This window comes from Medicago sativa, chromosome 3 (assembly GCF_051527215.1).
Source record: "Medicago sativa cultivar Bolivia chromosome 3, Bolivia_mono, whole genome shotgun sequence".
Taxonomy (NCBI): Eukaryota; Viridiplantae; Streptophyta; class Magnoliopsida; order Fabales; family Fabaceae; genus Medicago; species Medicago sativa.
In genome coordinates this window covers 44,393,037-44,406,498 of record NC_140751.1, presented here as the reverse complement: position 1 = coordinate 44,406,498, position 13,462 = coordinate 44,393,037, and the positions used below count along the sequence as shown (strand labels likewise).

At 32.3% G+C, this 13,462-nt stretch overlaps 1 protein-coding gene and 2 pseudogenes across 1 annotated transcript; 1 reads left to right on the top strand and 2 right to left on the bottom strand.

Moving 5' to 3' along the window:
- Window positions 1–2,546: 2,546 nt before the first annotated feature.
- LOC146937627 (auxin-binding protein ABP19a-like) lies at window positions 2,547–3,333 on the bottom strand. Its single transcript, XM_085757787.1, has one exon. The coding sequence runs from the start codon at window positions 3,280–3,282 to the stop codon at window positions 2,653–2,655; it is 630 nt and encodes a 209-aa protein (XP_085613913.1). The 5' UTR covers window positions 3,283–3,333; the 3' UTR covers window positions 2,547–2,652.
- A 5,640-nt stretch (window positions 3,334–8,973) lies between these two features.
- On the bottom strand, window positions 8,974–10,249 carry LOC146937626 (uncharacterized; annotated as a pseudogene).
- Window positions 10,250–10,300: 51 nt separating this feature from the next.
- LOC146937625 (ribulose-phosphate 3-epimerase, cytoplasmic isoform-like) lies at window positions 10,301–11,639 on the top strand (annotated as a pseudogene).
- Window positions 11,640–13,462: the final 1,823 nt, after the last annotated feature.

The window sequence follows — 13,462 nt, the reverse complement described above, 5'->3', positions numbered from 1 at the left end:
CATAAGAACCTGTCAGACATTAAGCCCCCATCGCTGACTATGCAACAACTCGACTCTAAATGCAACAATCTTCATTTTTAATGTTAAATTAATTAACAAATAATTCACAAAAACTCATTACGTCAAAACAGCATCACTGGAACATCATAATTAGCAGCATCATCACTAATATAAACATCAGAAACTAATTCATCAAAGAAACGGGCGAAAAGACACAATTTCGCACAACATCAAGTCTGTACTGCACTAACTCGCAGTGGCGAGCTAAACAACTCGCAATGGCGAGCTCAACGGGGAAGCTCGCAGTCGCGTATAACATTGCTCGCAGTTGCGAGCTAAGGGGTTACTCGCAGGTGCGAGTAGGATCACTCGCAGCTGCGAGCGATGACAGAACAGGGTTCTGACGCAGCTCTCTCTCCTTCACCCAGCACCCAAAATTCCACTATCCAAGTCTTTAAATCATCCAGAATCGATGTCTAAATGTTCTCTATGATTGATTAACATCTGTTTACATCAAATTACATAACAATTCACTTAAATCTTCCAATTTTATTGACTTTTGGACCTAATCCCAATCCCTTAAACCTACAACAATTGACTACTTCCTATGAATCAAAACTTGTTAATAATGAAAGTTAGTCTCACCCTTACCTTAGATTATGTTTCTGAAATCCAACAGCCGCGTTCTTCGTTCTTTAGGGTTCTCCCTAACTTCTCCTCTTTCTCTCTTCTTTTCTCTGTTGTACGCGTTCTAATTTTCTCTCCCAATTACAGACTTTTATTCTTTCCCTAATTGCTCTTCTCACCACAACTTACTCTTTCCCCAAATAATTTAATTATTTCTACTAATAACAATATTTCTCCCCCACTTAAGAAAATACTTATATTATTAACATATCTTCTACCATTATAAATATATATAATAATTCACATAATATTCTAATAAAAAGCCATAAATCACTTAAATATTAATTATGAAAAAGTGGGCGTTACAGTTAATATTGGGGGATGAAAATGGTAATTAGGCTATTTTTTATGATAAAACTTATATATGTATAAAGTATGAAAAATATGCATTGGTGTTCATTAATACATCATTATAAAGATCACAATATTTGTGATCAAAACACAAAGTATGGAGTATTCATATAAAATATAAATCATAATCTATTTTCATCTTTGTGTCATGATATTAACAAAATCGTCATTAAAAATACTCAATAAAATTGTCTAATCTTCACCGATAAATATTTCTTCTATCATTACCATCATTCATAAAAAAAAAACATGGCTTTTAGGTCTAGTTCATCAAAGACACACATCCCAAAAGGCTTGGAGAAGCCTCCATAAATAGATCCATATGAAGGAACTACAAATCTATACGAGCATATTGAAAACATTGAAGATATCTTCGACAATCGAAACATTTGAGAAGCATTGAGTCATGATGCTACATAAGAAGTTATGACATGGTACAACAACTTGAGAAGAGAGTCCATCGACCCATGAAAGGAATTATGCAAACAGTTCAGCGCTCGCTTCACTGCATCACAAAGGCACCCCAAGATGGTTACAACCTTGGAAGATATATTACAAGGAAAAAGTGAATTACAAGGAAAAAGTGAAAATCTTCGAGACTACATTAAGAGGTTCAATAAAGAAGTTGTTTAACCGCAACACGATCACTGAGACCACGTCGTCCTAAGTTCTGTTTCCGAACATATCATTATTTATATAAAAAAATTCAAAAATAAAATAAAAATGATCATACGCAATTGATAACTTTATTAGTGTTTTCTAATATGTTCTTGGCACATGTCATTTACACTAGTACTAACAATATAAAGAATACTCCTTCATATTTTACTTTTATTTTCATTAGTTCAGCAAACAAAAAATTTTAGCTTGTAGATCACTACCAAGGAACATGGTTACTTCCTTGGTCTAACTTTCATTTCACTCTTTAGTAGAGGCAACTACGTATATAATTATTCTTCAAAACTATGGTGAAGTTCCGATTTGTATTACATATTTGAGTGTTTAAAAAAGGGAGCTTCTACATGCAGTCATGAAACTGACTTTTTTGAAAAAGTTAATTTTGATCTTAATGTTTGATTCATTTTTAAATTGTTGATTACTGATCAATAGTAATTCATCTAGTAATGCTTGCAACATTTTGGACTTATAGGTACTATTTTATCGTTGGAATCTTTAACATGCAAACAGAGTTGATGATATTATGAGATAGTCTTAAGTCTTACACTTTGTGGGGTGTTACGCTTAAAACAAGGTAGGATAAAATTAGATTAAGTGTAGTCTTGTTAATCTGATGAATTGATGATACTGTGAGGACTGAACTTTTGATGTCATTGTACAAACAGTTGGGTGTTACTCACTACATTTTTGATGTTATAGTGTTAACTTCACCAGAAAAGTCATTCTCATAACTTCACCATAGAATTTTCCCTTGCTTATTTGATCTCCAATTCAATTTTAATGCAAAGATATTTTTCATTTTCGAAGAGAGAAGAAACCAAGAAATTGTATGACCCAAATTATTATTTTATTATTATAAGTATCTTGCTAAATCATCAACCATATAGAATCTTAACATTTGGTATGGATGGAACATAAAAAAAAATCCTTATATTTCTACCCACTTCCACCAAAATGAGCCTTTAACTTTTTCACTTGAGCAAGATCGAGCAAAGTAGTTTGTGCGACTAAATTGGAAGGCAATTTATTGGCAAACAAAAGAAGATCAAGTGTATGAATACTAGGATTTTCACTACTAAAAGCAACAAAACCACTAGCTGATCCTTTACCAGAATTAACTGCAAAATGCAGCATTCCTTGTGGAACAACAAAAAGATCACCAGGTTTCAACGCCTTGGAATAAAATGAGGTAGGTGTCAAAAATCCAGCAGTAATTTCACCTTGAACTACTATCAATAATTCGGTAGCGTCAGGATGAGTATGCAATGGAGCTGATCCACCTTCGTCTATGTCTATCCGCATCGCAGAGATTCCAAGTCCGTTAAGGGCTGGAAAATTTGCGACACTTGCGGATGTGACTCCAATTTTGAAAGAATTGTTGGTTTTTCCAGCTACAAGACCATGAAAGACGAAATCATCTGATGTGACGCTTGCAAGAGGTTTGCAAGGGTAGCCTGAGTTAGTGTTTGGAGCCTTTAAATCTGCAACACAGAAATCATTGAGAGAAGCACGGGAAATAGTGAATGAGAAAAAAGTGAAAATGAAAAGTATGTAAATAATCTTCATCTTATTATTGGATGACGATTACAAATTATAAGTATTTGGGATGAGGTAATGTTTGAATTGGCTAAACTATTTATAAAGAGGTAACATTCTTCGGTCAATGGTATCATTCAGTCATAATTCACATGTATTCTAATTTTCCTTATTTCCTTATATTGTTCTCCACATATTGACTAACTTTTTTCATCAAATCAATTTTTTCCTCACATGTATTCTTAATCATCAAGTAATTTTTGTAAAAAAATAATTATCAAATCATTTTTTTCTTCATTGAATAACATATCAATTTCCTTATATTGTTCTCCTCATATTGACTAACCTTTTTCCTCAAATCAATTTTTTCCTCACATGTATTCTTAATCATCAAGTAATTTTTGTAAAAAAATAATTATCAAATCATTTTTTTCTTCATTGAATAACATATCAATTTCCTTATATTGTTCTCCTCATATTGACTAACCTTTTTCCTCAAATCAATTTTTCCTCACATGTACTCTTACTCATCAAGTAATTTTTAATCATCAAGTAATTTTTGTAACAAAAAAAAATTATCAAATCATTTTTTCCCTCATTGAATAACATATCAATCACCAATCACGAAAAAATCTAAATTTAAATAATCATAAATTTTAATTGTGTTTTTAGGGGATAAATTTTAATTGTTATCGTTGATCTTCATCCCTATCTATATCTCCATATCGCTATTAAATACACCCTCTAGTAACTATTAAAAACAAAAATCTAGTTTTTAGATTTATTGAATAAATGATGTATGCAGTCCATAATATAGACTAAATACATCATTTATTTTATAAACTTAAAAATACTTTTTTGTTTATGATAGTGACGAGGGTGTATGAATTACACATTGAATTTACATAAGTGTTGTTTGAATGCTTGATTTGCTAATTAATTTAGTATCGACACAGATTCATTGAAGGCATCCCTAAATTAGCACGCATTAACTTGCAAATTTATTTTTGAATGCATTATTACTTGAATGCTTGATTTTGGAATTGATTTAACACTCATTAATAACTTGTTGATTGATTGCTGGAAGGTAGTCTTTGAAAGCTTAATTTTCAGACTGATTTAAAACTCGTAAATTGGGAATTGATTTTTAATGTTTGATTTTGAACGTTTTTTGTCCTTATTAATATCCTGATTTTTCGTTTATAGTTTCACTAAAATATTTCTTCGAGTTTTACTCCATCAAAAGTTTTCTATCGCCACTGTTGATTCTTATTTTTAAGTCAATTCATGTATATGGTTCGAAATTTTGAATTGAATCCATAACAAACAAGTTATATTTTTTACCAGAAAAATGAAATAAATATCAATATTTATATTTTTAATGCTTAGAAATTCTTATTTAATGCATGTTTTACTTTTATGGGAGAGATTTTTATAATTTTATAAACATTTTTTGCAAAAACTGGCTAAAAAGTTTGAAGGGTAGACATGTGGATGGAAAAGTTTTAAGGTTACTGCTAGAAAGTTGCTGTTTATTGACTAAATTAAAAAAAAATAACGAAAAATATTGCTTACAATAAAGACTACTTTAGAGACTAAAATTTCCCAATTATTCGTCATCGATAAATTGGTCACTAAATCAATAGCAAAATTATCTTAAAGACCATATTATTGATGACAAAAAAATCAGTCTCAAAATTTTTTACAAAATACTGTTGGATTAATTAACTAATTAATCAATTATGGATTGACAATCATCAATTATTATAAGTTAATCTTATAATATAAATTATGGTCTATTGTGTTAATCACTAATTAGTTGATGAATATGTGTGATTGGGCTATTGTTTCTAAATGGACCGTGATGGGTTGGACCATTTAGCTAAGCCCAGTGAGAGGTCACTGTCCTCAGCCGTTTAGCTATTTAAACGTCATCCCATCAGACGGTTAATTATTCTGAATGTCATGGTGAAAACCTAGAGCTAGACGGAATGAGGGTAGTTATCCCTCTCATAGTTGTCGGAGTTGTCTACGTTTATCCTTCATCAACTTAATTCAAAGGTACACAATTTCTTGTTCCTTCTTTGTTACTGACGATATGCTATAATTTGTATCTAGTGATCTATGGCTAAACACTAAAACTTTCATCAAATACCCCATATGGTTTACTAGAATCATACATGTTTCAGTCAAAACCCCAATTAAGAAAGTGAATTTAGAATTCTAGAAGAGAAAATAGAAAGCATTGAGAAAGAAATTTTGTTATTCTTCAAGAGTTTCGATTACCTCATTCTTCTTTCGTTGCAGGATCATGCTTCCTTAATCCTTATCATAGCATGTTATATCACTTCACTTAATCCTTATTACCCATTAAACTTAAGTCTTGGGATCTCCAGTCATGTAGGTCAGGTTACCATCACTCAGTGATCTATAAGCATTAGTCCCATCCTATTGGATTTGTTTAGGATTTTCTTACTAGTAATTTCCTTCGTCAAAGAATTGACTAATTCTTTATCAGTATATACATGATCTACTTTAACTACTCCTTTTGAGAGTAGCTAGCTCTCTATACTTTATGTGTTCGTGCCTTAATGATTGTCTCCTTCCATTGTAGTAACGATTCTCAACTTTTGTAATAGCTGCAGCAATGAATTAACACTTCTGGAAACAGTTTCACCCACTAAGGATTTTCAACTAGTAAACATCTTATCAACTTGCTTCTTCACTAGTTTTCTCTAGTTTTCTCATCCTAGATACATTCTATAGTGGACCAAGTCAATTTCATTTGTTTCAACAAATAACTCCTCCAGTGATGCTCAATGTGCAGCCACTGGTCGCTTAAGACTCATCTGAAGGATGTTATATTTTGTATCTTGTACCATTCATATATAATATGATACTTCTCATTTGTATCTTATACCATTCAAGTACAATATGATACTTCTCATAAGTATCTTGTACTATTCAAGTACAATAGGATACTTCTCATAATGTAATCATAGAGTCATCATCTTCTTAAGGCACCTCATGACTCTTTCAATAACATGGCAATGCTTCTCATCCATCTAATATTAAACTTGAACAAAAGTCTCACAACATGGCCAACATCGAGTCTAATACATTCAATGACATACCTAAGGGCTGCCAATGATGCTCGCATATTCTATTTGTCTAACACCATCTCAAGTGTTCTTGAAAATTTTTACACTTGGATCACAAGGTGTGCTTGCAAGTTTACAATCCAATAATTACATTTCCTTAAGATATTCTCAATTTTGTGAGATTCATCGAAAAAGTTCTCTTTTCGGATCTAGTAATCTTGAAAACAAGTATTATGTCAACTTCATCTAGGTCTTTCTTATCAATGTTGTTGATAAACAATGATTTCACATAATTCATAACATGAATCTTTAAACCAAATATGAGACAGTCGTCTTCATAGAGACATATGATCGTGCAAATATTATTTCCATATTTGTTGTAAATACATTTGCCACTTTCATTCACATTATACTCATTCGATAACATTAGAATGTCAAATTTTTCATGTCATTCCTTAGGAGTTTATTTTAGACCTCACAAAGAATTATCTAACTTACAGGCCTTGTTTTCTTGTCCATGAATCGCAAAACCTTCAGGTTGTTCCATATAGACTTCTTCTTCTAGTTCATCTTAAAAAAGGCAACTTTCACATCCATTTGGAGTACTATCGAGTTATGAACAACGACTAAAGAGACTAGTACTCTTATGGATATGATTCTAGTGACTGATGAATGAATGTCGAAGAAGTTTATATTTTTCTTTGTCTAAAACCTTTGATTAGAAGAAGGGTTTTGTATTCATAAATCGTACCATCAAGTTTTAGTTCTTTTTCCCAAAATTCAAATACAACCGACCAGTTTGCAACGATGAACAAGTCACCCAAGTATCATGTTTTGTTAGACTCTAGAGAATCTATTTCATCATTTATTGCTTCTTGCCATAATTCAGCATCCAATGAGGATATAACTTCTTTAAAGCTTAATGGATTTTCTTCCAAAGTATAAATCATAAGGTCCATACTCTTTAGCAATTATTGCTTTCTTACCTCTTCGAGGTTCTATAACATCTCGTACGATGTTTTTATAACTATTTCTGATTACTCTGGAATGTGATCAAATATATTGCCCCCACTAGTTCTTAATATACAAGGGGAATTTAATTTACCCCCACTAGTGCCCCCACTATTCTTTAATTTACTGGGGTACTTATTTCATAGAAATCGGCATCTTTTAATTCTATGATCACTTTTAGCATTAAGGTCATAAAACCTATATGTTTCGCTATTTGTAGCATACCCAATGGATACACATTCATATGCTCTACTAATGAGTTTAACTCTCTTGGGGTCCAGAATTCAAATATTGCCCAAACAATCCCAAGTTCAAAAATAAGACAAGTTGGATTGTCTTTTCTTAATTAGAATTTTTGTTCATAGACTTGGGGTACTCTATCCAACATAAATTTCAATTTTTGTTATAGAAATTGAACATATCAAGCATATCAATTTTATTTTTCAAAATTCGCAGTCATAAATAAATATGATAAAATATCATTTTTATCATTTCTAGGTTATGTGTCATTAAGTTCGCACAGATCATAATTTATTAAGTTTAGAGATTCAAATTCTATAAACATTAATTTATATGAACTTTTGCTTCATTTAACCTGACTGCAAAAAATAAAATTGCCTAATCATATAACTTTGTAATTAAGTCCAAGTTACTCAAGTATAAATTTAAACGGTTGTTCACATAGTAAATTTTGATACGTAAAATATTAAAATCAAACAACTTATAAAATAGAAGGAGAATTTAATTTTGAACATACCATCAAAGGCCCGGTCTTTTCGCACAAGAATGCATGGTACACAAATCTCTCTTTAAGTCTGAGTTAACTCAATCTTATTCAGTAAAACTTATTCAATAAAAATCCTTGAACCAAGATTATTTCTTATTTATGGAGCATGCATTACATCCTAGAGAATAATTTCCTTTTTGGACGTGAATTGCAATTTCATATCTCCAAGGTCAACGACTTTAATGGTGTTATAATATTATAACAACACTTTCTTATTCTCAAGAGCAGCGTATGTTTGAACATAGCATAATCATAGCAAAGATGGCGCGATGCGCTAATGTTTATCCACCATTCATTTATTTAGAATGATTTAACTAGTCATATCAACGAATTTCTCTTTAGTCATGTTAGACTACAAAGCATCACTTGACATGTTCATATAATTGCGGGACATATGACATGGTTTCTCACAATTGTATTAAAAATAAATTGTGAACCAGTGTCATTTCTTGATGGTGGTTGCTAATTTCCAATATAGGTCCTTTTGGAGTTCCTATTATGTTGACAGTTAGAGTTACTTATTCACAGTGCGGTATAAATTTCAAACAGATTCATAAAATTCAAAGAATCTTATGAAAGTCACAAAGTTTACTCACAACAAAAAAAATAAAAAAAAAGTATCAAACAAGTTTCACGCATACTAGTATCGGACACATACGAGTACTTCACCTTTTCTACAAACACCCATATGCTTTGGAGGCTCTTACATTTTTGTAGAAAAAACATCACCAATTTTTCATTTTTTTAGGAGCATTTAAATAAATTAGGCATCAATGTAATAATAATAAGTTACTTGTTTTGATATATTATACTACAGGGGATAGAGATGCTATATAAGGACCATCACAAGGAAGATGTAACTACTGAATTTGGAATGCCAAAGGAATTATCACAAATTGATTTCAAAGCAACATTGAGGCCAATTGAGAGTGGTTCAGTCACAAAACTTGCCTCAAAGTTTCTTCTCCCTTGGGAGCCCATCATTAATGCATATATACTGCAGATAATCCAAGGTGGAATAATTGCATCCTTAATTTCAATTCTATAAAAAGGGCCATTTGATGATCCTTGTGCAATATCTTCAGCTCTTGGCATCTCCATGCATTTAATATGTGGAGAAGTCATAGCAGAATTTTGGAATGGAACAGGAGAACACAAGATAGGTACATCCTCCCCACCGGACAGCGAGGTCAATAGAGTTTTGTAATTCAGTAATAGGTTGTATAAATAAACCATGCACATTGTTGTTCCCACTAAAAACCAGCAAAGATTCTGCTTGGCTATTATCAACATCAGAAGATCGTTGTCTCCGGGTCTCCCCCAAGTTTTGCCTTTCCATCTCTGACAGCTCAACCATATCCTCAGCAATAGTAACTTCTTGATCTACTTTTGAACTGCAAAGCGGCATAGAGAAACAAAGATCGTGCTCTCTTAGCAACGATCTCAAACCTCTTGTTGACTGAGAAATATAAGCATTGCAGGAACATTTGGATTTAAATTTTCTGGAGCCACCACCACTGGTGAACATAACAACAAAATGGGAAGTGCAAACATAAAAAAGGCCACATACGTTGTTCCGAAGCATGTAAAAGAGGTCCCGAAAGGATTCTTCCCAACAGACTTGTCGTTTCCTTAAGAACTCCAGTTCTCCTTCTGCAGTTGATGAGGTCAACACTGATATGATAAAGGAAGGAATAACATATTGGGGATACAACCATGAATGCATATCTTTGAAACCCCTAATATTTTCATTCAAATTCGCAGAAGGGGGGGAGAATACCATTCCCATTCGCATTCTGGTTTTTAGAGTAAGATCCAAAGGAGCATTCTTACCAGGTATATTAATATGACATTCAGTGAAGGAATTTCCTCCTGCAATGGTAGGTTCTGCTTAATTAACAAGTGAGGCTAGTCCTTTCAATGCTTGTCCCATGCCAATACCTGTTGTTGCTGCTGCTGCTCCAGAAGAAGATTTACCAACAGCTGATGATGAAAGGTCAGCAACACTAAGGAACTTTTCATTGGTTTCACCTGCCTGGCCTGAGGCATAATTCTTTAGAATACGACTAGTAATACGACTAGTTTTCATTGGTTTCATTGTTTATCAAGAGCCGTTCCCTCCGTGTGTGTGGTTGTGTAATTTAAGTGTTTTTCACAGGTTGAAGCTGAAAATCCAGTGGAAATGGTTCTTGTCATGATCATGACTGTAGAACCAGGATTTGGAGGACAAAAATTTATGCCAGGATGATGGACAAGGTATTATTACTGTTTCTTAACTTTTACGTCTTTTGGCCGACATTTGACAACTCTGTGTATGGCACATCTTTACTTATATTGTGGTTGATTTTCCCTCCTTTTCAAACCAGGTCCGGATACTGAGGAAGAAGTATCCATCACTTGATATAGAGGTATCTCTCTCCCTATTGTCTTGCTTCTATCTTTCTTGTCAAAATAAATTCATGGTTGTAAACACTATTATTGAGATTTTTCCATAGTCACATAATTCTCTTAACATGATGCAAACTGCCAATTGGTACTTGTGTACCAGTTCGTGGTACTTTTGTGAATTGGTTCGCACAAATTTCCCTGTAACTCATGGAAATTGACAAACCGGAAAAATCGAGACAAGTGAGCGAATATCGAAGAAACATGAAGAGGTTGAGTAGAAAATAAATGAGAAAGAAAAACCTCTGGTGTAGCAAATAAATTTTCTAGAAAACCTCTTTGAAGCTTGGAGATAGAGAACGTCTTCTGCAAAATAATACCGATAAAAAAGAAAAAAGTAAATACAAAAAAATATTTTGGAAAGTAAGCACTAGTTTGTTGCAGCGGGCTACTATAATTTATACTCTTTTGCAATATTAAGATAGCTTAATATACTTAATTTGGTAGTACGTACTATTGCGAACCAATGCGTACCAAACCCCATACACCCATACGTACCAAATTCTTATGTCACGTATTGTGAACCCGTACCTGTACCGCATACCAACGTGAATTGCAAATTATGTGACTATTTTTCACTTCATTGATTCTTGAACTTGTGTGACTATTTTTCACTTCATTGATTCTTGAACTTGTAAAGTCCTATACATTTTACACTGTAAAAGTTCTCACTACTTGTCCAATGACAAAGGCATTGACAGTGATCTTTTATTTACTTGTTGCCTCGACATTTTTAACTTGTTTTTTATATAGGATTTTGACCAAAACTTACCTTTATATGGGACAAATTATTGTATTCATGGAGATTATGAACTGCTTGTGTCAGCATGCTCACGGAGATTATTGTTAATAATAATATTTTGCAGTGACCAAAACATGCCCAATTTTGATTGCAGGTTGATGGGGGTTTAGGGCCTTCAACCATAGATGTGGCTGCATCAGCGGGAGCGAACTGCATTGTTGCTGGAAGTTCAGTGTTTGGAGCCCCTGAGCCTGCTCATGTAATATCCTTACTGAGGAGTTCTGTTGAAAAATCACTGTAAACAACGTAGTAAAGATCCAAATATGCTTCATGTGCTAACATTTTCAAGACAAATATGAGAGAGATCAAATAATTTAATAGTGTCATTAACAGAAACTGTAAAGGCATAAAAGGGATGACACATTCAGCTGTAACATAAACTCTTTGTTGAATATTGAAGTTTAAATTTTCATTTTGATCTACTATTATTACTGTTACCTTGTTTTGTAAACAACACGGTGTAACACATTTTTTAGTACTTGAGATTTTAGATGTGTCCTACTATTATGATTACGATAGAAACAATTTTATCTAATCCACTGGCCAAAATAAATGGTGCACGGTGAGAGATTTTAATCAAGCCTTCGTTCTAAAATCGAATGTGAGATACGCATTATTATTTTATAATATATATATAAATTCGTATTAACCCAAAATATTATGAAATAGTCACAAAAGGTAAGATAACATATTTAAAATAAAAAAAATACCAAATCTATCAAAGCTAAAATAAAAAAATACCAAAAAAATACCAAATCTATCAAAGCCTGATTTCGATCCAGGGACCTGTGGGTTATGGGCCCACCACGCTTCCGCTGCGCCACTTTGATTTGTTGTTACACCTATCAATTTAATTTTATATATTCATGTGTCGTCAATTTTTTTTTACAAAACTAAAATGAGAACATATTAAAGGGTCATGTTAACTTGCGCCCTTATGACACAAGTTAAGAAGTTAAAAAGGAATAAATCAAATAAATGCAGAAGTTAAAAAGATAAAATTTAAAGTTTTAAAAATTAAGAATACACCGTTTTTAAGATTTTATTTCTACTTTTGGTTTCTTAACTTGTGCCCTTAACATTTCCCTATATTAAAATGCAAAGGCTTGAGTAAACTTCAATAAACCAACCGGTACAAACTCCAAACCGCAATAAAACTTTGAAGGAAATATAAAAGACGAGGGGTGCAAAAATAGTTTTTTTTTCTAAAAAAAAATAGCATTCGTTGAAATTTATTTTTTACGTGAAAATGATTAGTGTTATGAATAATTAACTTAGTTGATGTCCATCCTTAGTCTTCCACCTTCCTATAACTTCCATAAGTGAATGGATGGTTAATGGTCCTTAATTACTTTGATCATTCACTTGCTCATATTGTATCCTACAAATAAGATTCATATTTTAGTGTAAAGACATACTTTAGAAGCAATATAATATACTCTTTTGTTCTCTCTTTATCCTTTTCGTTCTACTCTTCTATGTTGTACAATATCTTCACTACTACAAAATACCCCCTTTAATAACATTCATTTAAGGAGTTTAATAGCGCTTGTCAAGCGCTAAGAAAGCCTCCTCTATTATTGGTAAGATACCTATAATAGCTTGCAATACTTTAGAATAATTTCATAATACGTTATCAGCACGAGGCTCTAAAAGTACTTGAGGTAATATTGATTTTCGTTACTTCTTTTTATGATGCTTTGTTGAGGTCGCTCATCAAATAATATTTAGTTTTAGTGGATAATATTTTTCTTGATCCATATTAGTTCAACGTAAGAAAATTTTCTTCTTCATTCATACTATATTCATGCTAAATAGTTTAATTGAATCCTTCAAACCTCTAACATCTTGTGAAATCGGAAAATGTTTAAAATATATGGGATGATTAGATAAAAAATGAATTTGCGAATTGTTACTTCTCACGAACTGATGAAATTGATTACTAATATATACTTTTAATATGTTATTCATTCTACTATGTTTTATTTCCTTCATAAAGCTTCGATTAATTTAGAAGCTTTTCATTAACATATGTACTATCTCCTTCAAAAAAAAATTAATATA

What these genes read in the sequence shown, in the direction of transcription:
- LOC146937627 (XM_085757787.1), bottom strand. Translation starts at nt 3,282, where the DNA reads ATGAAGATTATTTACATACTTTTCATTTTCACTTTTTTCTCATTCACT.